The 24,284-nt window shown below is 46.8% G+C and overlaps 2 protein-coding genes across 4 annotated transcripts in view; one reads left to right on the top strand and one right to left on the bottom strand.

The window, feature by feature from the left end:
• HOGA1 (4-hydroxy-2-oxoglutarate aldolase 1) overlaps positions 1-1,422 on the top strand; it is a 10,900-nt gene extending 9,478 nt beyond the window's left edge. Inside the window, exon 7 of the mRNA XM_015415953.1 lies at positions 766-1,422. Within this exon, the coding sequence (XP_015271439.1) occupies positions 766-915 (150 nt within the window). The 3' untranslated portion in view covers positions 916-1,422. The remainder of the gene's footprint in view (positions 1-765) is intronic.
• Positions 1,423-5,095: 3,673 nt separating this feature from the next.
• On the bottom strand, positions 5,096-21,430 carry MORN4 (MORN repeat containing 4). 3 transcript variants are annotated; one of them, XM_015415909.1, is made up of 5 exons: positions 21,350-21,430; positions 11,536-11,633; positions 10,422-10,536; positions 9,839-9,948; positions 5,096-5,862 (listed from the first exon to the last, which is right to left on the bottom strand). In XM_015415909.1, exons 2-5 carry the CDS (start codon positions 11,600-11,602, stop codon positions 5,714-5,716), a joined length of 441 nt encoding a protein of 146 aa, XP_015271395.1. In that variant the 5' UTR covers positions 11,603-11,633; positions 21,350-21,430; the 3' UTR covers positions 5,096-5,713. The 3 variants fall into 3 exon arrangements, with proteins under 3 accessions (XP_015271395.1, XP_015271397.1, XP_015271396.1); XM_015415911.1 differs by lacking the exon at positions 21,350-21,430 and adding an exon at positions 21,011-21,110; XM_015415910.1 differs by lacking the exon at positions 21,350-21,430 and adding an exon at positions 14,172-14,198.
• Between the last annotated feature and the right edge of the window lie 2,854 nt (positions 21,431-24,284).

Raw genomic sequence — 24,284 nt, 5'->3', positions numbered from 1 at the left:
GAATCTTCCCGGGGGCTTGAGGCGACGGACGGCTGCGATGGCCGCCGGGATGTGGCCGCCGGCCGCCTGGGTCAGGCCGGAGAGGGGGAGGACGCCAGCACAGTGCAGAGGGGTGGCTGGAGCCGACGGGCGGCTGCGTCGGTCAGAGCGGAGAGGGGGAGGAGGTGAGCGCCGTGCGAGGGACAACCGAGAGCCGCAAGTGGCTCGAGACGACGGCCGCCAGCCTCAGACCGGCGGCTGCCTGGGTCAGGGCGGAGAGGGGGAGGAGGCAACGGGGGGGCTAGCTGCCCGTTGTATCGCCCTGCTCAACGGGCCTTGCTCCCTAGTAAATAAATAAACCTGTCAGTCAGAACTGAGCATGGTCAGTCAGAACTGAGCATGGTCAGATGGATATTGGCTTGATCCAGAATATGGCAATTTCGTATTAGACCATGTGTATTCTAGGAAATGTTCAATTCCTTGGTGGCATATCATTATCTCAAAATGTACGTTAGTGGAGTATGACATGTCACATTGCTATCTAAATTTAGCAAGGGTCTAAATGGAATTGCTGGATCCTAGCACCTACCTTACTCCTATGTTCAACATTCTGTGACCACAGATATTTTCAAGATAGTGCACGGTTTATTGACTGCTTCAGTTACTTCCAAATTCTGTGAGCTTAGAATGGTATAGTACTTGCATGAAAAGGGAATTCATGTACACCCCTTTTAAATTGTTGGCCTTGCGGCAGTTTTCAAATCCTTACATTTTCTTTTCCTACAGGTGACCAGCAAATTTGGAATCCCAGGCCTCAAGCAGGCTATGGAATGGTTTGGTTACTATGGAGGTCTCTGTCGTGCCCCCTTGCTCCCATTAAACAAGACACAAGTGACAGAGCTGCGGCAGAATTTCAGCTCTAATGGCTGGCTGTGAAGGGAAAAGCTGTTCCATGCAATGACTAAAACCCTGAGATGGCCTGTAGGGTTTTTGCTATTTAACCAGACATTAACTTACACACACTCCTTGCAAATAGTAAAATACACCTTCCTCTCTCCCCCAGATTTAGCTACAGTGATGCATGCAAACTAGACTACTGTAACTTGATTTATGCAAGGCTACCCTTGAGACTGACCTGAAACTCCAGCTGGTTCAGAATGCAGCAGCTCATATCCTCACTGGAACATCACTAAGAGCTCACAGTAAACTGGTGCTCTGCCAGCTGCACTGGCTCCAGGTGAAGTACCAGATCAAGGTATTGTTTTTTGACCTTTAAGGCCCTAGGCCACCTCTCCTGGTATGTCCCCCACAGAGCTTTACACTCAGCAGATCAAAATCTTCTGGTAATTCCCAGCTCGAAAGATATCCGCTTATCGTCCACCAGAGCCAGAGCCTTTTCAGCTCTGGCACTGGCCTGGTGGAACACTCTCCCAGGTGAGATCCAAGCCCTGTGGGACTTAATGCAGTTCCACAGGGTCTGCAAAACGGAGCTCTTCCACCAGCCCTACGGTTGAGGCTGTGGTAACCATCTGGACTGGCCTCCTCCCGCACTCTTCCTTGCCCGTTTGTCCTGCTTCTCTGTATTAACATCTATTGTTGCACTTGATGCAAAACCAGTCCAGATGGGGTGTATTAATCTGTTCTAATGTTTCAACTGCCATCGGATATTGATATTAGACACTGTTCTTAATGTTAATTCATAATTATTGTTTTAAATATTGTTATTGTTATTACTCGCCCTGAGCCTGCTTGCAGGGAAGGTGGGCTATAAATCAAATAAATCATATCAAATCATTCAACCTACGATGTATACACGGGTGTGTTTGAAAGACTAAATGCTACACGAGCAGTAAAATAGAGTTTCACATGCTGCTTCTCATGGACCTTCCTCATATTGGCTTTATCCCTTGCTATTTACAGTCTTCAAATAGTTTCTGAGCAGGGGCAATAATCACTTGCATATATGCCATGGTGACTCTTCTCTGCTAGCTTTCCCCTTGCCCTGCCCAGAAAAAGTACTTCAGCAGTAAACGTTCCATTCAAGTTTCATTTTTGTAGACTTCCGGTTTATGGCAGCGCGCTAAGCGGACTCGTCTCCCAGACTTCCCGGGGGTGAAGCTGTGCACCGGCAGAAAGGAGGGGAGGCGAGGCATCACTTCCCCCCCAGGAGCCTGGTGAAAGGCTCCTGACCAGGGGACTTCTGAGAGGGCGCCTCTTCGCCAGCGCGATGCTGGGGAATCGAGGTGTTTCTCTGTCCCAACAGTCCCTCTGCTGAGAGTCCGAACGGAACTAGTGATGCTGACTGGGATAAGCGCTGGAGATCGAGCGGCTAAAACGGAGGCTAAGTGAGGTCATATGACCGAATATGAACAGTGAGTCGGACTAAAGCGTATTTGCTATTTAAAAAGAAAGCTCCCCACCCTTGCACATAAACTTAAAAGTGAGACCCGGGGGGGGGGGGGGGGGGAGGAAAAGGGAAAAACGATAAAATCTGTTGGGAAAGACTTACCAAGGCGCGTATGAGCGCATATTCAGAGACTTTAAATTTTTTTGCGAAAGTAAACAATCCATAAAGATGGCGGGGGAGAACACTGAGAAAGAGAAACTTTCAACAGCGAAAGTAGCTGAGAGCCCACGACCGGAAGGAACCACCGAGCTGGCCAAAACGTTGGCAGAGTCCCTGCATCCCCTGCTGGACCAGATGACTAATCTCAAGGAACAGTTGTCAACAATCACTACTCAGCAGACACAATTGACTGAGACTCTCAATATTACAGAACAAACAGCTGAGAAAGTGAAAGAAGTTGACGCCACTGCTCAAAAGGTGAAGAAAAAGGTACAAAAATTGGAAAAGAAGCAAGTGTCTACAGAAGAACAGCTTTTACAACTACAAATGGAGAAGGCAAACCTGGTCCTTCGTTTCCAGGGTGTCCCAGAGACTAAGGGTGAGAATCTGAAGCAAATGATGAGCGAAGCATTGACCCCAGTAACAGATTTGAAGGCGGAATTGTTGATGAGTGAGATGGATGTGGCCTATAGGTCGTATTCCGGATATATAAAGAAAAATAATCTGCCTGGTGGGCTTTGTTAGATTACTGCAGAACAGAGGTGTACATTAAAGCAGCAGAACACTGCCTGGAAAAGTTATTACTGCAGTCATACAATTCCAGCATCATTAAGTATGTTTATGGCAGGTGATCCATGGCAGCTGAAAAGCAGTGCCTGACCATCTATCTTTCTGCTTTGATGCCATCTACCAAACTGAACCAATGCCCAATTGTCCACATTATCATGAAGGCAAGACCAAAACTCCACATTCGTTTACATTTTTAGGATTACAGAGAGAGGCTATGGGAAGTGCTTTTAAAATTCAATAAATTATTACATGAACACTAAATATTATTACTTAATCAGGAGTTCTCCCTTTTCCAGAATCTAATGCATGCTCTACAGGGAGATTGGTACATCTTCCAGGGGGTGGGGTGGGGAGACAGACTTTAGTAGCCATCACAGTACATATGCATATAAAAAAAGGCTGCTCACCATTTTAATATCAGCAACAACCTTGTATGACTTCTGCACTTGGACTGTACATTCACCTTGAACGTATCTTCCCCTTACTGTTCCACAACCTCTTCCCAACACTTGCAGCAAGAAAAAGACATAGAGGCAAAAAATCCAGCAATTCTTTATTTGGCCAAGGCCCATACATGGGCAGAGACAGAAAGGCACGAGGGTGGCATTGACACGCAGACATTCAGTGTGGAGGTGGGCTGGTCACACAGGCTCCAGCATGGCACTTAAGGGACACACACACCATGCGGGTCAATGCTTGGCTAAGAACACCCCCAGTCTCAAGACAATCCCATGATAGATTCTAGTGCACACAAACATGAAGTGGCTGCACAGAAACAAGAGTAGTTTTTCAAAGACCATTCAATCCGAACTGTCCCCCACCCTCCACCATTCACTTTCAGTCTTACTTGCTGTTCACCCACAACTGATTTTCCCTACCTATTACCCCAACCCTGTATTTCCATTCAGCCTGCTTTTCTAAGAAGGATCCTACCAAAAGGCTTCAACACCTTAGCTTGCACTTATGACTTAGGGGTGGCCTGCAATCTTCAAGCTGTACGTTATTGTAAGTTGTCCTACTAGGTTCCAATATTTGCTTATCCCGCCCACCAAAATGCTTTTACAGGGCAGCCCCCCCCCCAAACAGCATAATTATCAGTGTAATCCTAAGCAGAGTTACACCCTTCTAAGCCCACTAAAGTCTTAGAAGGGAGTAATGCTGCTTAGAACTGCACTGTATATCTGAGAATGATAATCACATTAGACCCAATGGGCAAAAAAGAGATGGTAACCGCTTAGTTTGGGGGTGTTCAGGGCCATGTGCATGCCGTGATTCTGTGACTGTATTACATAATTCAATACTGGTCATCAAAGTCAGTATTTTGAGGATCTCAGTTCTGGTTATTTTTAAAGCAAAATTCTAGCTGTTCAGGCTGCAAAAACAGGCTAAAAAGCCAGGAGACCAGTGCCTAATAAACTCTGAGAAGCCGGAAAAAGAGGGGAGGGGGCTGTACCAGACTTCGGGCAGTTAGGCTCCAATGTTCTACCAAGCTTTTTGCCTCTTCCTATGACTACAAAAACAGCACTTATGCAAAATAAGCAGCTTTATGCACACTCATTATTTTGTATAATCAATCCCATTTACTGAATACAGCATTCCTGATCAGAATTTTAATTTTTTCAAGTGCAGAATACACACAGCCCTGCCTATGTGGCACTACAGTGCATGGATGCCATGCAACAGTGCCGGAGGCAAAATTGATCCCTTCCTTCTTAGGCCCACTAGGTCAAGTAGCCTACATAAGGAAAGGCAACCCAAATACGCACAGTGAAAGGGCTTACATTAACAGGATAAAGCAGAAGCAGAAGAAATCTACAGCAATGGAAAGAGGCCCCCGATACACTGGGTAACAACATGGGCAGGCAGGCAGGCAGCAGAGCTCAGGCTTCATTCCCTGTGCTGATTTACAAGGTTGGGGGGAAGGCACATTCAGAAGGTCTAGAATTCTACTCTACAGATCCATTTTCCACTTTGCATTTCTTTGTTTTTGACACAGATTGAGCCTCATGGGGGGGGGGAGAAGATTGAGTGAGACCCAGAAGGCTTAGGAAGGGGAATGGGTGCTGCGCTAAATGCAGATTCCAACTCTGACCACTGAAGTCCAATACAGCTAAGTCACAACCTCCCAGCTGCGTTGGTTTCAAAGTCAAGAAAGATGTAAACTAACCTTATGCATTCCCATAATGTACATTAACAAGTCACTCCTCCCTTACCAGTTGGGGGGGGGGGGGGGGGCACAAATACAGCAACCCTCACTGGGCCCATCACGGCTGTGGGAATTTAGCTCTAGCAGACCTTCTATGGAGAATGCTCCCAACAAAGGGAATGCCACTGCTTCAGGAGTGCCAGATGCTTTGTCCGGAAGGGTGGTTCTGTAACTGAAGTTTGGCACCAACGCACACTATGAGGGCCAAGATGTTTTAAGAGAGCGATCTAGGCAGGCTGTCCAACTGAGCAGAGCTGGGTTGGGGTCATCTCCCTTCAAGAGATGGTATTTGTCTCTGTAATTTCTACACTCCACATTTCTCCCAACCCCTGGGACTTAGTCTGCAGTTTCATGGGAGAGTCCCAGGGTAGGGCTACTTAGAGCTTGCCCCATCATGCTGCGAGGCCATGCGCCAGCTTGGAGGCACTCTGCGCACGCTGAACCACTGCCTGGCACTTCTCCCGTCGCAAGAGCTTGTTGTTCTCAAAAAAGCCTTCATTACGGGGGATTCCATGGGAGCCATCAGGGAAAGTCAGAAGTCCTGTGGGGAAAAAACAAAACAGCATTTTCTGACACAACTATAAGGCTCAGGCACCCAGTACAGTGGAGGAGCAATCTCACATAGCAATTAACGAGAAAAAGACAGCTGGAAATGCAGTTTATTTTGTTTATTATTTATTTGATTGTATCCTGCCCTCCCCACCATGGCAGGCTCAGGGCGGCATACAGAACATTTTAAAACAAGTTCAATAAAACCACAGCAATACAATACAATAATACAGTCATAAAACAACTAGTGCTCTTTGTAGCCGATGGCAGGTAGTAGCAGCATCTAAAGTCTAATATTGGCATGTGAATAATGATGTTAATTTGGGGCCAGGGTTTTGATTTATTAGGGCCACTCCCTACTCGAAGGCCTGGTGGAAGAGCTCCATCTTGCAGGCCCTGCGGAACTGTACAAGGTCCCGCAGGGTCCCGATGTCATCTGGGAGCTCATTCCAGCAGTGCAGAGCTGCCACTGAAAGGCCCTGGCCCTCGTCACAGCCAGCCTGGCTTCTCTAGGGTCCGGGAGGGCCAGACGGGTTTGGGACCCCAATTGTAGTGCTCTCAGGGGAACATATGGGGAAAGGTGGTCCCTTAGGTATGTAGGCCCCTGACCATGTAGGGCTTTAAAGGTAAGAACCGCATCTTGAACTGAATTTGGTATGCTATAGGTACCCATTGCAGTGCTTCAAGCGCAGGCTGGATGTGCTCCTGCATAGGGAGACCCAACAACAGTGCGGCTGCTGCATTCTGCACCAGGTGCAGCCTCTGGATTTGGGACAAGGGCAGCCCCATGTAGACAGCATTGCAGTAATCCAATCTCAAGATGACCATTGCATGGATCACTGTTGCCAAGTCATTGCGTTCGAGGAAGGGAAGTGCTCGATCAGCTGGAGATGATAAAAGGCTGAGTTCACAGTGGCTGCTACCTGGGCCTCCATCATTAAAGAGGCATCCAGGAGCCACTCCCAAGCTCCTAACCTCCAGCGCTGGCACCAACAGTGCCCCATCAAAGGTTGGGAGTGGGATCCCTGCCCTCAGACCGCTCCAACTCAGGCACAGGACCTCTGTCTTCGTCAGATTCCATTTCAGTCAACTCAGTCTAAGCCAACCAGCCATGGCTTTCAACGCCAGGTCCAAATCTTCCAGACTAGTGTCGGACTGGCCATCCAATGGCAGATAGAGCTGGGGGTCATCCGCATATTGGTGACAGCCCAGCCCATAGCTCCGGGCAATCTGGGCAAGGGGGCGCATATAGATGTTAAATAACATCGGGAAAAGCACCGCTCCTTGGGGCACTCCGCAAACTAGCAGGTGCCTTCGGGATAGCTGTTCCCCATGGCCACCCTTTGTCCCCGACCCTGGAGGAATGAGGAGAGCCACTGCAAGGCAGACTGCTGAATTCTGGTGTTGGTGAGGTGGCGGGTCAGTAGTTGGTAGTTGACTGTGTCGAATGCTGCTGACAGCAACACCACCGAACCGCCCCAATCCAGATGCCTCCAGAGGTTGTCTGTAAGGGCGACCAGTACTGTCTCTGTCCCATGGCCTGGTTGGAAGGGGTCTAATGCGGAGGTGTCATCCAAAAAACCCTGCAACTGAATTGCCACTGCACTCTCAATTAATTTGCCCAAATAGGGCAAATTGGAAACTGGCCGATAGTTAGCCAATTCGGCCTGGTCCAAGGATGGCTTTTTCAAGAGAGGGCAGACCACTGCCTCCTTTAGTGTCCCAGGGAACAGTCCCTCAACGAGGGACTTGTTGATAATCTCCCTTAGGGCACCTCATAGCCCATCATGGCCAGCTTTAATTAGCCATGACGGGCACGAATCAAGGCTGCAAGTGGTCAGGCGAACAGTTGCAAGCAGTTTATCGACCTCCTCTAGGCTGAGTGGATCAGAATAATCGAGAATTTGACTAGAAGACGTGCATGGAGCCTCAAGTTCCCTTACTGTCTCAACTGTGGCGGGAAGTTCATGTTGGAGCGACAAGACTTTATCTGCGAAATAGCTCAGAAAAGCCTCACAGCCAATCTCCAATTCCTTAATGTTTGGTCTGCCCTGTGGCAGAAAGTAATAGACTGAATTTGTCCTAAATAATTGGGCTGGGCAAGAGCTTGCAGACACAATCGTGGCTGCATAATATTCTTTTTTAGCAGCTTTGACTGCCATCTCGTAGGATCTCATAGACGTCCTATAAGATGCTCTTGTGGCTTCGTTGTGGGCACGCCACCACTTTCTCTCTAGCCGTCTGTGTCCTCGCTTCATCAGCCGCAGCTCCTGTGTGTACCATGAAGTGAGCTTAGAGCGGCGCGGGCACAGAGGGCGTCAGGGAGCGATTTTGTCAATGGCTACTGAGAGTCAGCTATGCCAGTCCTCGACAAGCACTTCTAACAAGCCCCCAGGGGGCATGGGATCCTGCAGAGTCAGCTGGAACCGCATTGGGTCCATTTGGCTCTGCGGGAGAGCTAAAATGCACTCGCTGACCATAGAGAGTTGGGGTGGAACATTCACATGGGCCTTCAGAGCAAAGTGGTCCGACCATGGAACCACTGTAGCAGTAATTTGGTCCACTGTCACCCCCGCCGCGAAGATCAAATTGAACATGTGCCCCGCCTGGTGAGTGGGTGCCGTTACATACTGGGAAAGTCCCAGCGCCGCCATGAACGACACCGGGTTCACCGCCTGCATGGAAGCTGCATCATCAGCATGCACGTTAAAGTCACCCTAGACTGATAGTCTTGGGTGCCCAGTGCCCAGCCTGATACAGCCTCCAGCAGGGATGACAGGCTGTTTGTCAGTGTGTTGGGTGGACGGTACACCAACCAAACAGCCAAACTTTCCCTGGCTTCCCATACAAAGCCAGCACACTCTATGCCTGTGAGCCTCGGTGGCGGAGTAAGCATCCTGAATGAACAGAGCCACTCCTACCCCCCTCCCCTTAGTCCGGGATTGGTGGAGGACCGAGAACCCATGAGGAGCTAGTTGGGAGAGAGCTACCGTTTCCCCATCTCGCACCCAGGTCTCAGTCATGCATGCCAGGTCCATGTCCTGCTCCGACAGAAAGTCGTGAAGGACCATGGTCTTATTATTTATGGACCTGGCGTTGCACAGCACCAATGTCAGAGAGGAGTCATTAATCCTAGCCCCACTGCCTACTACCTTCGGGATGGGATGTAGGATGGAAGGGACCGAGCTCTTCTATGTCTCAGTCCCCCTCCCTTCCATCTGTGCCTAGTCCCACCACTGTACTTTCCCCTCCCCAGGACCACTGGTATCCTCTGCCTGGCCATCGCCCGTTAATGCTCTTTGCTAAGCCACAAACTATTGATGGGCTGACTGATGGCCAAGATATAAAGGGGTGCTATTACAAGCAGTTCTCCTAATGCCATTAGTCCTAAACAACAATCCAAATCTATCCTAACAATCCAAATCTATCCTAACAGATAATATAAATTTAAATGATCTAACAATTTAGCACAAATACTCTAGTTCATCTGTCCAGTGAACTAGTAAAGTAGTGATAACACAGTGGTGATAACACAGTTTATATTCCAATATCTGATCCCCAATTTGTCAGGTAAGTGATCATCACATCAATTCAAACAATAGGACAGTTCGTCCCTAGTAATTAATTAGTTATTTAACATTCCAAGTAGTCAATTCAAACAACAGGATAGTCCATTCCAAGTTATTAATTGATTAAATTTAAACATTCCAGGTAATCAATTTAAACATATACTCAATCCAAAAAGAAGGAAAAAAGGAAATCCACGGAGGGAGGGGCCCTGGTGGAAACACAAGGCTAGACTAGCAGAAACCCATGAGCTGAAAGTGGGTCCTGAGAAAATTATGAGCACACAGCACTTTGGAGGACAAGTCCTCACTAGCTGCCATCCCACACCACAGCAATTGTCATGAATCATACTTAGAAGAATAGTACTGTGCGCTCCCACAAACAAGAAACTCAACACTCACCAAAGCCATCAACACGTCCACTCTTGAACTCTCCTTCAAAGATCATATTGTCATAGCGAGTGAAGACTCCAACACCATTGAACTTTCCCTGGACAAACTCTCCCTCGTACCTGCAGCGATAGTACGACTGTGTCAGAGTGGGGCACTGCTAGTCCTTGCACTCAACCTATGGTCCACAGCCAAAGACTGTAAGGCTTTTGAAACAAACTTGGGTGAGTACACTTTTCTGGACAGAAAAAGGGTCAAGAGAGTCATCACTGGAGGGTCATTAGTCAAGGCTGTACAGTAATCCAGGTAACTACAGAAGACTTATGGTAAGGGATGGTGCAGCAACTAACACAAAGAAGCTTTTGCTTATGGTTCTGAGTGATAGATCACATAGCCACGCATGCATACAAAAAGGTCTTCATGCTGGATGCAGAAATGCAGATACATTCTCCAAACTCAACTGTATAGCCAAGGCAGCCAGAGTACAAAGATCCACTCATTCTCATCTTCCTGGGGCTGTTTAGGACATGCTCATACATGCTCACTCCTTGCACTGGCCCAGAGCAGTGCAATGTGCCCACAGTCCTATACCCACCTGGAGCCATCTGAAAAAGTGAGCACCCCACAGCCATTGAAGAGGCCATTCTCAAAGTGTCCCAGGTAAACGCTGCCATCAGCAAATGTCAACTGCCCAACACCGTGCCGACGCCCTAGTCAGAAAGAACAAGCAGTATTGCTTGTATATGAGTTGTCAAAACTGCAATGAAACCTCAAACCAGCAGGATCTACAGTTGCATCATTAACTCCGAGGAAGATGCAAAAAAGTTCCTGAGGAAGAGGGAGGTGGTACAGTCTATGCCAGCAAATCCAGTTTGCAGAACAAGACTGTGGGAGAGGCCTGTCTTTGCTTGTTCCACTCACCAGCCTTTCCCTGACAAAGCACACGGCTTCCCATTATACAGAGACCCACAATTAAAACCCAGGACTCTTTATAAAAGGGACTTGTGGACTCCTGGAGCAGGACTAGATTGCTAGCTTCATTACATCACATTCAGCCAGCAGATCTCTAATGTAACACAGCATGCCACCAAAGAGCAGGGTTTCTCTTCCAAAACTACACACAGGCAATAGCTGTCAGTGGGATAAAGGGGGTCAGGAAGGGAGTTCTTAGCCTGACAGTTTCCTGATGGGAGAACCTGGGAACTTGTGAATCTGTTGTCAGAAAGGGTACTATGGTGCCCAGCCAGATTCAGATCTCTCTCTGCCTGGGAATACTTTCCTTGAAGAAAAACTGCTGCAGGATTAATGGTAGCAAATCTTCCTTTTACCATGATGTTAACTCTAGGGCAGAGCTGCTGTCTAGCCTGGCTGCTGTTAACCTATATGGAGCAAAATTTCTTGCACAGGGAGAAGCAAAACGCAGTACGGTGGGGTGGGCATTGTGCCTAACATGCACAAGTCAGGATTGACAACGGCCTTGAAGCAGGGATGCACTTGAAGCACTTTGCTAAAGCAGCATAAGCACTTTATTTGCTCACTTGGCACGATACTGGTATCTTGGGACACTCATTACCATTGGTTAGCTACAGTTATTTTCTCATTCTATAAAACTACTTAGAGATAGTAAGTTATGTGCATTCCAGGAAGAGCAGATCTGGTCCACCATAAGAAGGCTGAGGGGGTCCCTCAACTTGCCCAGCCACACTTACCTTCCTTCCACTCCCCACGATACTCCTCTCCGCTGGAATAGGTGAAAGAACCTTTGGTAAGGGTCATGGTGCTAGCTTTCAGGGAGGCAGGATAGCAGCTGCAAGGAAGGGAGCAGGGGTATGAGAGCAGCATAAGACAGGTCTGAAGAGGAGCAGTGTTTCAGAGTCTGGGGCAGTGTTTGAGAGATTAGTGGCACAGGTACAGAGGGTGGGGGAGACAGAGCGGTGATGTCCACACAGCACAACCAACTTGCACAGCAGACAGCAGTGACCCAAACACCAACTCGTGGCTGGAGATCTAATGCCCAATTAAACTATGAAACCATGCTGTTCTCAACTGAGGGCCACAAACATGCATGTGTGACATCCATTTGCTAACAAGATTCAGAAATACTATCAACTGTAGTAATCTGAATACTAATAGCTAAGAATATAAAAATCAGCCTGACAATATAGGATGATACAGATTACAGAGCAGAGACTGGGCTAAACCCCAATTCACGGAAATACATGAAATTGCAACAGAATACCCACATAAATATCAAAGAAGATTTGGATTACCAAAGGGCCATTGGAGAATATGTTTCATCCTAGTAATCCTATTATTGACTGTGTCAGAGATGTTGAAAGCCCCAGTGACTGGTAGGGAAGCATATGCTAGGAGCATATGCTAGATGGACCCTTGGACTGATCCAACAGGACTTCTCTACCATGGTTAGAGCAACACGGGGAAATAAGATCCAGGAACAGAGATGACATATATTTCTGTAACAATGAATGACACCCTAAAGGGCAGCTCTGATATTACTCACCTCCTGCTCTTCTTTGAAAACCTTTCAGTCTGCAGTGTGTTGCCCCAGGAGGCAGTTTCCCTAACCCCCAGACCCTCCCGCTCCTGAACATAATATCTGCCAGATTATGACTCTCTCAAGCATTGACAAAGTGGAGGGCTGGGAACGCTGCATAGCTTTCATTTATAGGGCACTGGCTCTCAGACTGTTTCATTTCAAAGGTCTTCTAAAGAAACAGCAGTAGTCAATGACAGAATCAATGGCCACTCAGAATGAGCCTTGAGCTGTTTTCATTGCCACACTGCAAAGCAGCAGCTCAAGAGTAATGGGTGGTCTCGTCATCCCCAGTCTAACGAAGAAATACCTGAAAGTACTGGAGCAAACCCTTCCAGCACAGGCTGTGCAATGTTTTCTCTCACGTGGGATCCACCCTCAGAAGGTATAGATGCATTTGACTGCAGCCAGAGTCGTTCACCTCTTCCCCTCTCAGGACTGACCTGGAGTGAAGTATTCTGTGGACTTCTGTCCTACTTCTCCATACCAGTGATACAAGAAGGAGAGGACCGACTCCAACAAATGGGTATATCTATTCCTACCATAGGAAATTCAAGCCTTATGGCTCAGGTTGCATGTACTTGTTTTTTATCTCATCAGATTAGTGTTGGCAGCTTGAACACCAAGGGCTCTCTACCTAAATGAAATATTCATGTATGCAGCCCATCTGGACTAGCTGGGGATACAACTTGGTGTGTCCCATCACAGGGGCTTACTCAGGCCTCCCTTCTGCTGCTGAGGAATTCAGAAGGCAGAAAAATGGCCAGTCCCAATTGTAACGCTAACACACACACACACACACACACACACACACACCAATAGAAATCATGTCCTTTAGTACAGACATAGACATAGCCAAGTGCTACTTTTATGTAGCGGTTCTTGATAATGTAATTCACAGGCCAAGCTTGAATAACAAGGGCATATAAAAGGGAGTTCTCAGTAGAGTTTTCCTAACTTTCAAAGTAGCTTGTTCCAGATGTTTGACAAAGTCTGAGAATAGTTGTAATTTGCAGGCTGTCAAAGAATGGGATACCTGAGAGATACTGCATGGCCAGGAAAAACGTAGGCAACTTTTTAGCCACATCTGTATTTTACACACTCTCCTCTGTTAATCAACTCATAGAGCTATCAGTTTCAACAGATAAAGTAAGTAAATTCTTGTTCTTACACAAAATACCTGAAGGATCTTCATGGGGGGGGGGGGGCTACTATACCAGGGAGTGGGACAAGAGTTTTACAGTTTTGGTTTGCATGAGAGTTGATCAGAAATTGAGAGATTTCAGTATGGGAAAATATTTCCAGCAAAGTTCTGATAGGCCAAACTTATAGCTGATTAACACTGTACCAGCATAGTTATGGCATAAATACAGTTGCCAACAAGACAAAAAAAATCTCCTGTCCCTTTAATAGAAGCTTAATGGGATGCTATTTACATGACCTCCATGCCATGAAAAGCTCCAGCTGCCCATCTCCACACATGAAGCATCTATTAAAGGCTTAATTGGGCAGAAATACAACACATAAATCCTGTGAATAAATAAAAGGGACAGGATACTTTTCTCTAAGCCTGTTGGTAACCCCAAACACAACACCGTCTCCCTCTTACGCATTCCCAGTAACGAAGTGTTAAAAATGCTAGTGTTGTCTTTCTTGGGTTCAAAGTGGTTTACATAAATGCTGAAAGCCAATCAATGAAAGAAAGTACTAGAAAGCAAAACAATACCAGTAGAGAGGGGGGAAAAGATGACACTTAACAGCCACTCTTACAGTGCCATTGCTAGCTGTTACCTTTTCTGCTGTGCATTACAAATACTCTCCCTGTATACCTATGCAGGGAAGATAAGAGTCAATATGCAGCAATGAGGGAGATGCCATGGAGACATCATGGAACTATCCAACACGCAATGCCCCAGCATGCTCCCAAGAAGACCTCACAATACGTCTCCCTACAAAGCCTCCCATGACTTGGAAAGGTATCCACTAGGACCTTAAGCTAGAAGCTCTGGGGTTCTCTTCAGATGGGAAGTTGTATCCTGGCAGCCAAAACACAATTAGGAGCAGCTTGCAACAAATTTGTTTGCCTAGGAAAAAATGGGGGGGGGGGGAACCTGCCGTTTCAGGCACAGCAACCAGCCCACTCCATAATCCAATAGATTAAAAAGACTGAGAAGAAAACCTGTAAACTACAGGTTTACTAGGAGAATGGAATGAGTCCCACTGCAGTACTAAGGATTTCCACAAAGACAATGTTTAGAATGCACAAAATAAATGTGGATTGGTATCTGTGTGAGAGAAACACGCATCTTGAAAGGAAGAGGGAGGGAAGCCAAGGTCAAAGAAATATACATCCTGTAACAACAAACTCATCGAAGACTATACTACAAGTTGTCTAACACTTAATGGAAAAGATTAAAGCAACAGAAAACTAAAGTTCCCAACAAGCCCGAAGAAAAATGTCCTGTTCCTTTAATGGAGGATTAATGTGTGGACATGGACAATGAAAACTTTCACTTCCAGGAGTTAAACAAAATCCTACTAAGGGACAGGGCATTTTTATCTCCAGACAGCTGGCAACCCTGACCCCTACATAAAATCATCCTACAGAGAAACGGCACCAGAATCTGTTCTGGCCATGAATACCCAGGAAAGATATAATCATTTACTTGACACAGAAAAATATGATAGCCAGAGTTACAGTGACCAAAAGCCTTATTCTGGTATCTCTCTCAGATACTAATAATTTTTCCCAGTCTCCTTCATCCCATCCATCCCTCATATTGATGTGATTGATCAGCAGTGTCTATTGGTCACTGCCCCACTCCCCCACATGGCAGAAACTGCTTGTTTTAGCATTACACTAGCAGTAACTGAGGACAGGGAAGACATTGAGCTATTATGATTTCCACTTGTGCTATTGTCCAGGATTAAGACCATACCCAAAGCCCTGGTGGGGTGTGGTGGTGTTGGACAGACTGCCCCCTTCACATTGCAAGACTCCTTAAATGAAGACATTTGAGGTAAATAACAAGTATGATGTATGTGGCAGAGTGTATGTGTTTCCCTTCTGCTACCATACTTCAGAACAAAGACAATTGACTGAGTCACTGCATTTATTGAACAGTATCAGTTGTGAAGTAAATTCTGAAAGTGTCACAGAAATATACAGTTAACTTTTTTGATCAGGCAGAACTGGTCATTCTAAAAGCTATATGACAACAACAAGAATTAGGTGCAGTTTTCTCCATCACTGCATCCTCATGCTAGATACTGCTACACAGGTTTAATTCTGGAGCACTTCAGAGAGGCACAGAAGCCCAGAGAAGAAAAAAGGGGGCAATCCCACATATGAACCAATGGTTTCCCATGGGTCACTGTGGGTTTTATTGCTTCTATAAACTTTATTTGTGGCCTGACTGGCACGGCTTCTGTGAGTACTGAATGGCTGTCTCGTTGTATGCAGAAAGGCAAGAGAGAGATGGTGATGATGTTGTTGTTCAGTTGTCCAGTCAAGCCCAACTCTTTGCAACCCCATGGACCACATCATGCCAGGCCCTCCCGTCTTCCGTCATCATCTGGAATTTGCTCAACTTCATGTTTGTTGCATCGATAACACTGTCTAACCATCTCATCCTTTGCCATCCTCTTCTTCTTTTACCTTCAATCTTTCCCAGCATCAGGGTCTTCTCCAGTGAGTGCTCCCTTCTCATTTGGTGGCCAAAGTATTTGAGCTTCAGTATCTGGCCTTCCAGGGAACAGTCAGGGTTTCTTTCTTTTAGGATTGGCTGATTTGATCTCCTTGCAGTCCAAGGGACTCTCAAGAGTCTTTGCCAGCACCACAATTTGAAAGCATCCATTCTTCAGCACTGAGCCTTCCTTATGGTCCAACTCTCGTAGCCATACATTACTACTGGGAATACCATTGCTTTGACCATACAGACATTGTTGGCAGGGTGATGTCTCTACTTTTTATTATGCTGTCTAGGTTCACTCCCAAGGAGAAGGCGTCTTCTAATTTCATGACTGCAGTCACCATCTTGCGGTGGCGCAGGTGGTAAAACGCCTGCTGGTAACATCAGTGAACAGCTGCTACAGCTGTTCGAGACCCACCGCGGCCAGGGTGAGCTCCTGGCCCTAGTCCCAGCTCCCGCCCACCCAGCGGTTCGAAAGCAATTAATATAAGTGAGTAGATGAATGGGTACCTGCTATTAGGTGGCGGGGGGCACCCTCCCCGTACGGGTGTGTGTGGCAGGAGCAGTAGAAGCGACTGCAGCGGTGACGGTGGAAATGGCGGCGATGGAGTGGCGTAGCGTCAGAGCGGCAGAGTGAAGGCAAAACGGAGCAATGGAGGTGGAGACAGAGGCGGAATCATGCTGTTTAGGTTCGCCATCGCTTTCCTCCCAAGGAGCAGGCGTCTTTTAATTTCATGGCTGCAGTCACAGTCTGTGGTGATCTGGGATCCCAGGAACGTGAAGTCTGTCACTACTTCCACGGCTTCCCCTTCTATTTGCCAAGGAGTGATGGGGCCGGATGCCATGATCTTAGTTTTTTTGATGTTGAGCTTCAAGCCCACTTTTGCGCTCTCCTCTTTTACTCTGAGCAAGAGGTTCTTTAGATCCTCTTCACTTTCAGCCATTAGAGTGGTATCATCTGCATATCTGAGGTTGTTGATCTTTTCCCCAGCAATCTTAATTCCCGCTTGTGATTCATCCAGGCCAGCATTTCGCATGATGTACTCTGCATATATATTAAATAAGCAAGGTGACAATATACATCCTTGTCGTACTCCTTTTCCTATGCTAAACCAATCAGTTGTTCCATATCCAGTTCTAACTGTCGCTTCTTGACCCTTATACAGGTTTCTCAAGAGACATGTGAGGTGGTCTGGTACTCCCATCTCTTTAAGGACTTGCCATAGTTTGTTGTGATCCACACAATCAAAGGCTTTAGTGTAGTCAATGAAGCAGAAGTAGATGTTTTTCTGGTGTTCCCTTTCTTTCTCCATAATCCAGCAAATATTGGCAATTTGATCTCGTACCTCTACCTCTTCGAAACCCAGCTTGTATTTCTGGCAGTTCTCCACGTACTGCTGAAGCCTAGCTTGTAGGATCCGGAGCATGACCTTGCTATTATGTGAAATGAGTACAATTGTGTGATAGTTTGAACATTCCTTGGCATTGCCCTTCTTTGGGATTGGAACGTATACTGACCTTTTCCAATCCTGTGGCCACTGTTGCATTTTCCAAATTTGCTGGCATACAGAGTGTAGCACTTTAACAGCATCATCTTTTAAGACTTTGAACAGCTCAGCTGGGATAACATCACCTACGCTAGTTTTGTTGTTAGTAATGCTTTCTAAGGCCCATTTGACTTCGCACTCCAGGATGTCTGGCTGGAGGTCAGTGTTCACGCCGTTGTGGTTGTCAAGGACACTGAGGTCCTTTGTGTATAGCTCTTCTGTGTATTCTTGCCATCGGTTCCTAATTTCTTCTGCTTCTGTTAGGTCCCTACCATTTTTGTCCTTTATCATGGCCAGCTTTGCATGGAACATTCCCTTGATTTCTCCAATTTTCTTGAAGAGATCTCTAGTCTTTCCCATTCTATTGTTTTCCTCTATTACTTTGCATTGTTCATTCAGGAAAGCCTCGTTATCTCTCCTTGCTGTTCTCTGGAAATCTGCATTCAGTTGGGTAAATCTTTTCTTTTCACCTTTGCCTTTCACTTTCCTTCTTTGCTCTATTTGTAAAGCCTCATCAGACAGCCACTTTGCTTTCTTGCATTTCTTTTTCTTGAGGATGGTGCTGATTGCTGCCTCCTGTACAATGTCACAAACCTCTGTCCATAGTTCTTCAGGCACTCAAATCTAGTCTATCAAATCTAGTCCCTTAAACCTATTCTTAACCTCCAATGTATATTCAAAAGGGAATGAGATCTAGGCCAAACCTGAATGGCCTAGTGGTTTCCCCAACATTCTTCAGTTTAAGCCTGAATTTTGCAATGAGTAGCTCATGATCTGAGCCACAGTCAGCTTCAGGTTTTGTTTTTACTGACTGTATAGAGCTTCTCCATCTTTGACTGCAAATGACATAATCAATCTGATTTTGGTGTTGCCCATCTGGTGATGTCGATGTGTAGGGTCACCTCTTAGGTTGTTGGAAGATGGTGTTCGCTAGGACCAGTGTGTTCTCTTCACTAAACTGTGTTAGCCTTTGCCCGGCTAACTCTTTTAGCCTTTTGTTACTGTCCATGGGGTTTTTTTTGGCAAAAATACTGGAGTGGGTTGCCATTTCCTTCTCCAGTGGATCATGTTTTGTCTGAGTTCTCTGCTGTGGCCGGTCCATGCTGGGTGGCCCTCCACAGCATAGCCCACGGCCTCATTGAAGCACACAAGTCCCTTCGCCATGTCAAGGCAGTGATCCATGAGAGAGGAGATGGTGATAGAAATGAGTAATTGGATAGCAACTGTAACAGAGAAGAACTATGACTGGGTGCTTATCAGAGATCTGCAACTATGTGTTTGAGTACTGCTACCTAGATGGTTTTCTATTTTGTACATCCCAGCCCCACCAGTAGTCCTACTGATGTCTGGGGATTCCCCTCCTGGGAGAAAAGTATTGCCACACTGAGGCAATATTCACCCATCCAATGTAGGGAGTTCCCTCCTTCTTGAGGCCTGGTTTTGATCTTGAAAAGGAAAATATGTCTCAAATGTACCAATAAGAACTATACCAATAAACAGGGTAGAATACCCAGTATTCACCAATAATTGTGGATGCATTTTCCACAGCCTTCACCAATGAATGGTGGAGGCTGGGTCATGCGCATGTGGCAAATTACAGTCAACATTTCCCTTCCTTCATCAGCACAGTGCAAACTTACCCTGTATCCCCTATGAGGGACATTCTGCTGTAATCTGACAGGTGAGTTGTTAAGCAAGTACTCAATTCTCCACATTACAGGGTATACAAATGTATTTATGTATATTTGTGCAGTTTGCAGACTTCAGGGTGCTTAAGAGGGAAGGATGGATCATATTTGGAGGTATGGGTTGGCTTCATGTGGAAGCTTAATTCTTGTTTACCTGTGCTTGCTTTGTCTTTGTAGTCTTAGCAGTAGCAGTGCAGCTGAGATAACTGGCAGGGTTCTGTGAGAAGATACTTTGTTCACCTGTTCTGCTGACTTTGTTGTTAACCTTGCCGGAAGTGTTCTCTTTCAGCAAAATCCCACCAGATATCCATGGTTTTAATTTGTAGGAACAGAATGATATAGCTCCAGGCCATATGTCATCATCTGTGTTCCCTACTCCTTGAACTGCATTGTGATTGGGTCCTGAATTAGTGGGATCGTATCCTTTGACAGGGTTGTGGAAGTGGAGAGACCTGTGGCTCTCAACTTACTCTAATATGGGTGTTTTTACTTACAATCTCTCTCTTGCTAACATAACATTACACCATCATTGGAGGTAGGACCAATTCCTTAATAAGCATAAGATTTCAAACAAGTTACCTTCCTCCCTTGTCACTTCACTGACTTCACTCCAATTGTACTGGCAGCATCTCAGTAGCATAGGGGGTTATGCTTGCTGGCACAACACCAGCATCAGTTCTTTGCACTGCCATAACTTTTTAATCTTTCAGCACAGCGGAATTTAGTAGCAATCAAATCCTTACCCAGAAGATAGCCATGTATATATAACCACCCTGGATCTATGAGGGAAAACGACAAGGTATAAAGTTGACTAAAGTTCATCTCTACCCTTTTTTGCCATAGGTGGCAGAGACCTTCAATCAGGCAGAATCACATCTAGGAAAGAAAATCCAAAGGGGGTAGCCATGTAAATTTGTTACAGCAAAACAAACAAACAGGCTGCAGTGTTTTAAATATTTAACAGATTTATTATGACATCTGCTTTTGTGAATTTTATAAAAGCTCAGGTGATGATAAATCTGTTAGTCTTTAAGGTGCTATAATGCTCTTTTTCACCTTGGAAAAGTAATTGTTGGATATATGGAACGTGTGTTTACTCTTTTCTATGCATAGAACAAAGCAGAAACAAATATCTTGTGTCTTATGATAAATTCAGGATAAAAGATTGCATAAGGAAGAGGCTGGTTAAGAGATTAACAGTGCCATCTTAAGCAGTGTTACATCATTCTAAACCCACTGATCTCAGTGGGTTCAGAAGGATGTAACTCTGTTTAGGATGGCACAGACTTCCCTAGTCATCTAGGGACTCTACAACAACTGCTGTTCTCCTGGAAACAATTACAACAGACTAGTGGAGCAGAGCAACTGCAGCTGCCAGACATCAAAGCGTGTTTACAGCAGGTCCTCAAGCTGTCAGGCAATTCTGCCCCCACTCTGCACCTTGTAGAATTTGGGCATACCCACTTTATCAGGGATACCAGGCTGGTGCAGTTCAAGCAGACAAGGGCAGCATCATACATTCCTCTGTTCTGCTCTTCGGCTCAGGAAAGATCTCTCATCAGTTACTTGCGTCAAGGCTGGTGCACTCTGCCTGTGGCTCAGGTCCACATGCCACATCCATGCCTGCAACATAGTGTCAACTGCACACACACCCCCCCCACCACCACACACACACATAACCCCTACAGTCAGTTGCTACCAACCTCAAACTCTAATCTTCCCAGTACTCTTAGTCTTAGCCTCTAATTCTCCTTCTGGCCAAGCTTCGTTAACTGAGTTCACGTCCTCGCAGTCTCTTGAAGTCAGGCCAGGCAGCCCGAAACCACGCCCATCTAACCAAGCTCTCACCGGTCCGCTACTCTTGCTCGCGCTAGTGCACCTCACGATTACCGGTCTTCTCCGCGCAGCTCCTCCCAACACTACTAGCCCCTCCCGGATGCGTTCGTAAATCTCCCACCCCCTCCTAGGTGACTTCAACGCGACCCCAACCCCGGGCATCACCGGCACGCCTCCCCTTCCTCCCTAACGGCCGCGCCCCTCACCTGGCTTCCGAGCGTCTCAGCAACGACCACCAGCCCCAAACCCCTCCGCTCTCCCCCCATCGGCCACCGCCTCTCTCTTTCTCTTCGCTCCGTCAGCTGTGCCAGGCTCTCCCCACCACACCCGCCACCGCGAGCAGCAATCCACCGGGGTCTATCCCTCCACTTCGTTGGCTGTTGCCCAGGCAACCAGCAGTAACGCCGCTATTCATTGCCCAACCTTCCCGCTTCCCTCCCCCGCCCTTCCCTTGGCAGCCATCTTAGCGAAGGGCAAGAAGGCTTCCTACAATTATGCGGCCATGTTTATGAGGGGCAAGGTCCCTGTTTCGGTTCCCACCGGCGCCGAGGGGTTGCCATATTGAGACCCTTCTCTTCTGCTTTCCTCTGAGGGCAGGTTCTTTTTGCAGCTCTTAGCATGCGTAATTCAAGGCAGAACGGGGAGATGCTGCGATAAGAACCAGAGCAGTCAGAAAGAAATCTCTGCTGTCAAGGAAACCTTTACAATACAAACCGTTATTTGAGTATTGCAATAAATAATGACATTCATAATTTTAAAACTTGTTTTTGTTTCCTTTTTGACCATTGCACAAATTTTATTCGTTTGGATTTTGTTAGAAAAGACCAAAATGCAATGTATCGACTATGTCATTTCAGGTACCCTTACGGTTGCCAACCTCCAGGTAAAAGCTAGAGATCTCCCGCTTCCAGGCAATACATATCAGTTCACCTGGAGGAAATGGCTGCTTTGGAAGGTGGACTGCATGGTATTATATCGCATTGAAGCCCCTTCCCGCCTCAAGCTCCACCCCCCAAAATCTCCATATGTTTCTCAACCCGGAAGTGGCAACCCTAGGTACCCTTGGTAGATCTATATTTTATTGCAGAATCTTTATTCAGCAGTATGCGGTTCATATTGTCATCCTTTGTTCTTCTTTCATGTCCCTTGGTCCCCAAACCTAAAGAATTCTCAGTGGGAGACATATCTTATTTTCTCTGGGGATGAGTAAAACATTTAAAATTTTTCAGTTTTCTGGTTTAGTCCATATCTTATGGGCAGCAAATTCTTTTACAAACATGAAAGTTTTAAAATATTTGTTCCTATTATTTGTATTTAAAATAGAAGTGAGCATCTTTGCTGGCTTGTGAGTGCAATTTATATAGAAGAAACAATAGGAGGGAACGATTTGTAGCGAGTCATCGAGGTCCTCTCATTACTATGTGTAAACTACTGGGAAAGTAATGTTTTAATACTGGTTATGAGGGATGCACCATAAACATTTTGGTTCTAGAAGGGTACAATAATGAGATTCATTTTGTGGATCTAGTCTCTGGTCAATTGGTGTAGGTTCCCATAGGAGCACCATTTTGGAAAGGCCTAAAGCAAGTCTGCAGTCTTTTTCAGACTTAAAATATGTCTTTCAGAGCAATCCTGTGCTGTGGCAGCTGGCCACGGCCAGTGCAGGATTTATGTATAGGCTAAGAGGGCTGAAGCCTAGGGCTTCTAAATCTAGGGGGCCTCCACAGCCCTGCCCCCCCCCAGCAGGAAGTCTCCCCTCTCCCAAAATTGCAAACCCAAGACTTCATGCAAGGGCGTAAAGCTTAAGACCTGGACAAGGATTGTAAGCTGGAACAATCCCATTGGCTAATGTATAAATGTACCCAATCAGAGTGCAGAGAAATGTTCAGGAGGGAACTTGTTAAGTCGTGAACTTAACAAAGAAGTCGGAGAGTGATTTCAGCAAGAATGCGGTTTATTCTTCAGCTCGGTTACTTCTCCAACACGGTACAACAATCGCCAGCCAGAACCCATCAGTAGTCAAGTCCAAATATACACTGGCTGCTCTGTATTTAAACATTCCCGGCTAATGTAGCCACACCCACTGTACAGTAATACAACCTATGAGGTTGAAGAGATAACGTCCAATCAGGAGCGATCCCGCTTTGCAAGCTGATTGGCAGACACATTCTGGGCTAGGGCTCCTATTGGTTACATTAGGATCCTAGCCCAGGGCGAAGCTTAACATGGTATCTCAATTAGGTGATTCGCATAGCAGTTCATGCATATCAGTCAATACATAACAAATCCCTCCCCCCTAAGCAAAAACAATTATGAACATTCGAAATCACTTCGGTAGGGTGGCGCTCTGCGTATTCTCTGAGACCTCCGCGGCAGAGAAGGCTCAGGGCACCTTTGAATCGGGGGCACTCTGCTTGACTCACTCTCGAGTGGGTCAGCTTCGCTTCCATCCCTTGCAGTGGGTCCGAGAGTAGGGGTCTGCCCTCCCTCAGGGACAGTACTGGGCTCAGCATTCCCTGCAGTACTCACCTCCGGTGGAGGTATGGGATGGTCCTCGGGGTCAGGAAATTCAGTCGGCTGCGAGGTGGGGCGGCCAGTTGCCCACCGCTGCCTCAACTGGTCAACATGCCGTCTCCACTTGCGCCCATCCGCAAGCTGAACCTCGTACATGCGTGACCCCACGATCTCTGTGACGGTGGCCGGTAGCCACAAGTGTCCCCCTGCATAGTTTCTGGCAAAAACTGTATCTCCGCGTTCGTATGTGCGGACCTTGGTGGAAACACTCTGCTGCTGGGGCCTCAGGTCGTTTAAGTCAGGATGCAGTCTGTCCAACAACGACGTTAGTCGCCGCCCCATCAGCAATTCGGCCGGGCTGCGGCCTGTGGCAGAGCACGGAGTTACGTGCTGGCGCAGGAGAAAAGACGCTAGCTTAACTCCCCAGTCCCCGGATGTCAACTTGGCAAGCTTCGGCCGGGCTGCGGCCTGTAGCTGAGCACGGAGTTACGTGCTGGCGCAGAAGAAAAGACGCTAGCTTAACTCCCCAGTCCCCGGATGTCAACTTGGCAAGCACATCTTTGGTCGTGCGGACCATACGTTCTGCCTGCCCGTTCGAAGCAGGGTGGAACGGGGCAGAAGTAATTT

This window comes from Gekko japonicus, unplaced genomic scaffold, assembly GCF_001447785.1.
Source record: "Gekko japonicus isolate JY-2015 unplaced genomic scaffold, Gekko_japonicus_V1.1 scaffold59, whole genome shotgun sequence".
NCBI classification, from domain to species: Eukaryota; Metazoa; Chordata; class Lepidosauria; order Squamata; family Gekkonidae; genus Gekko; species Gekko japonicus.
The sequence above is the reverse complement of the archived record's forward strand: the minus strand, read 5'-3'. Positions and strand labels throughout refer to the sequence as shown.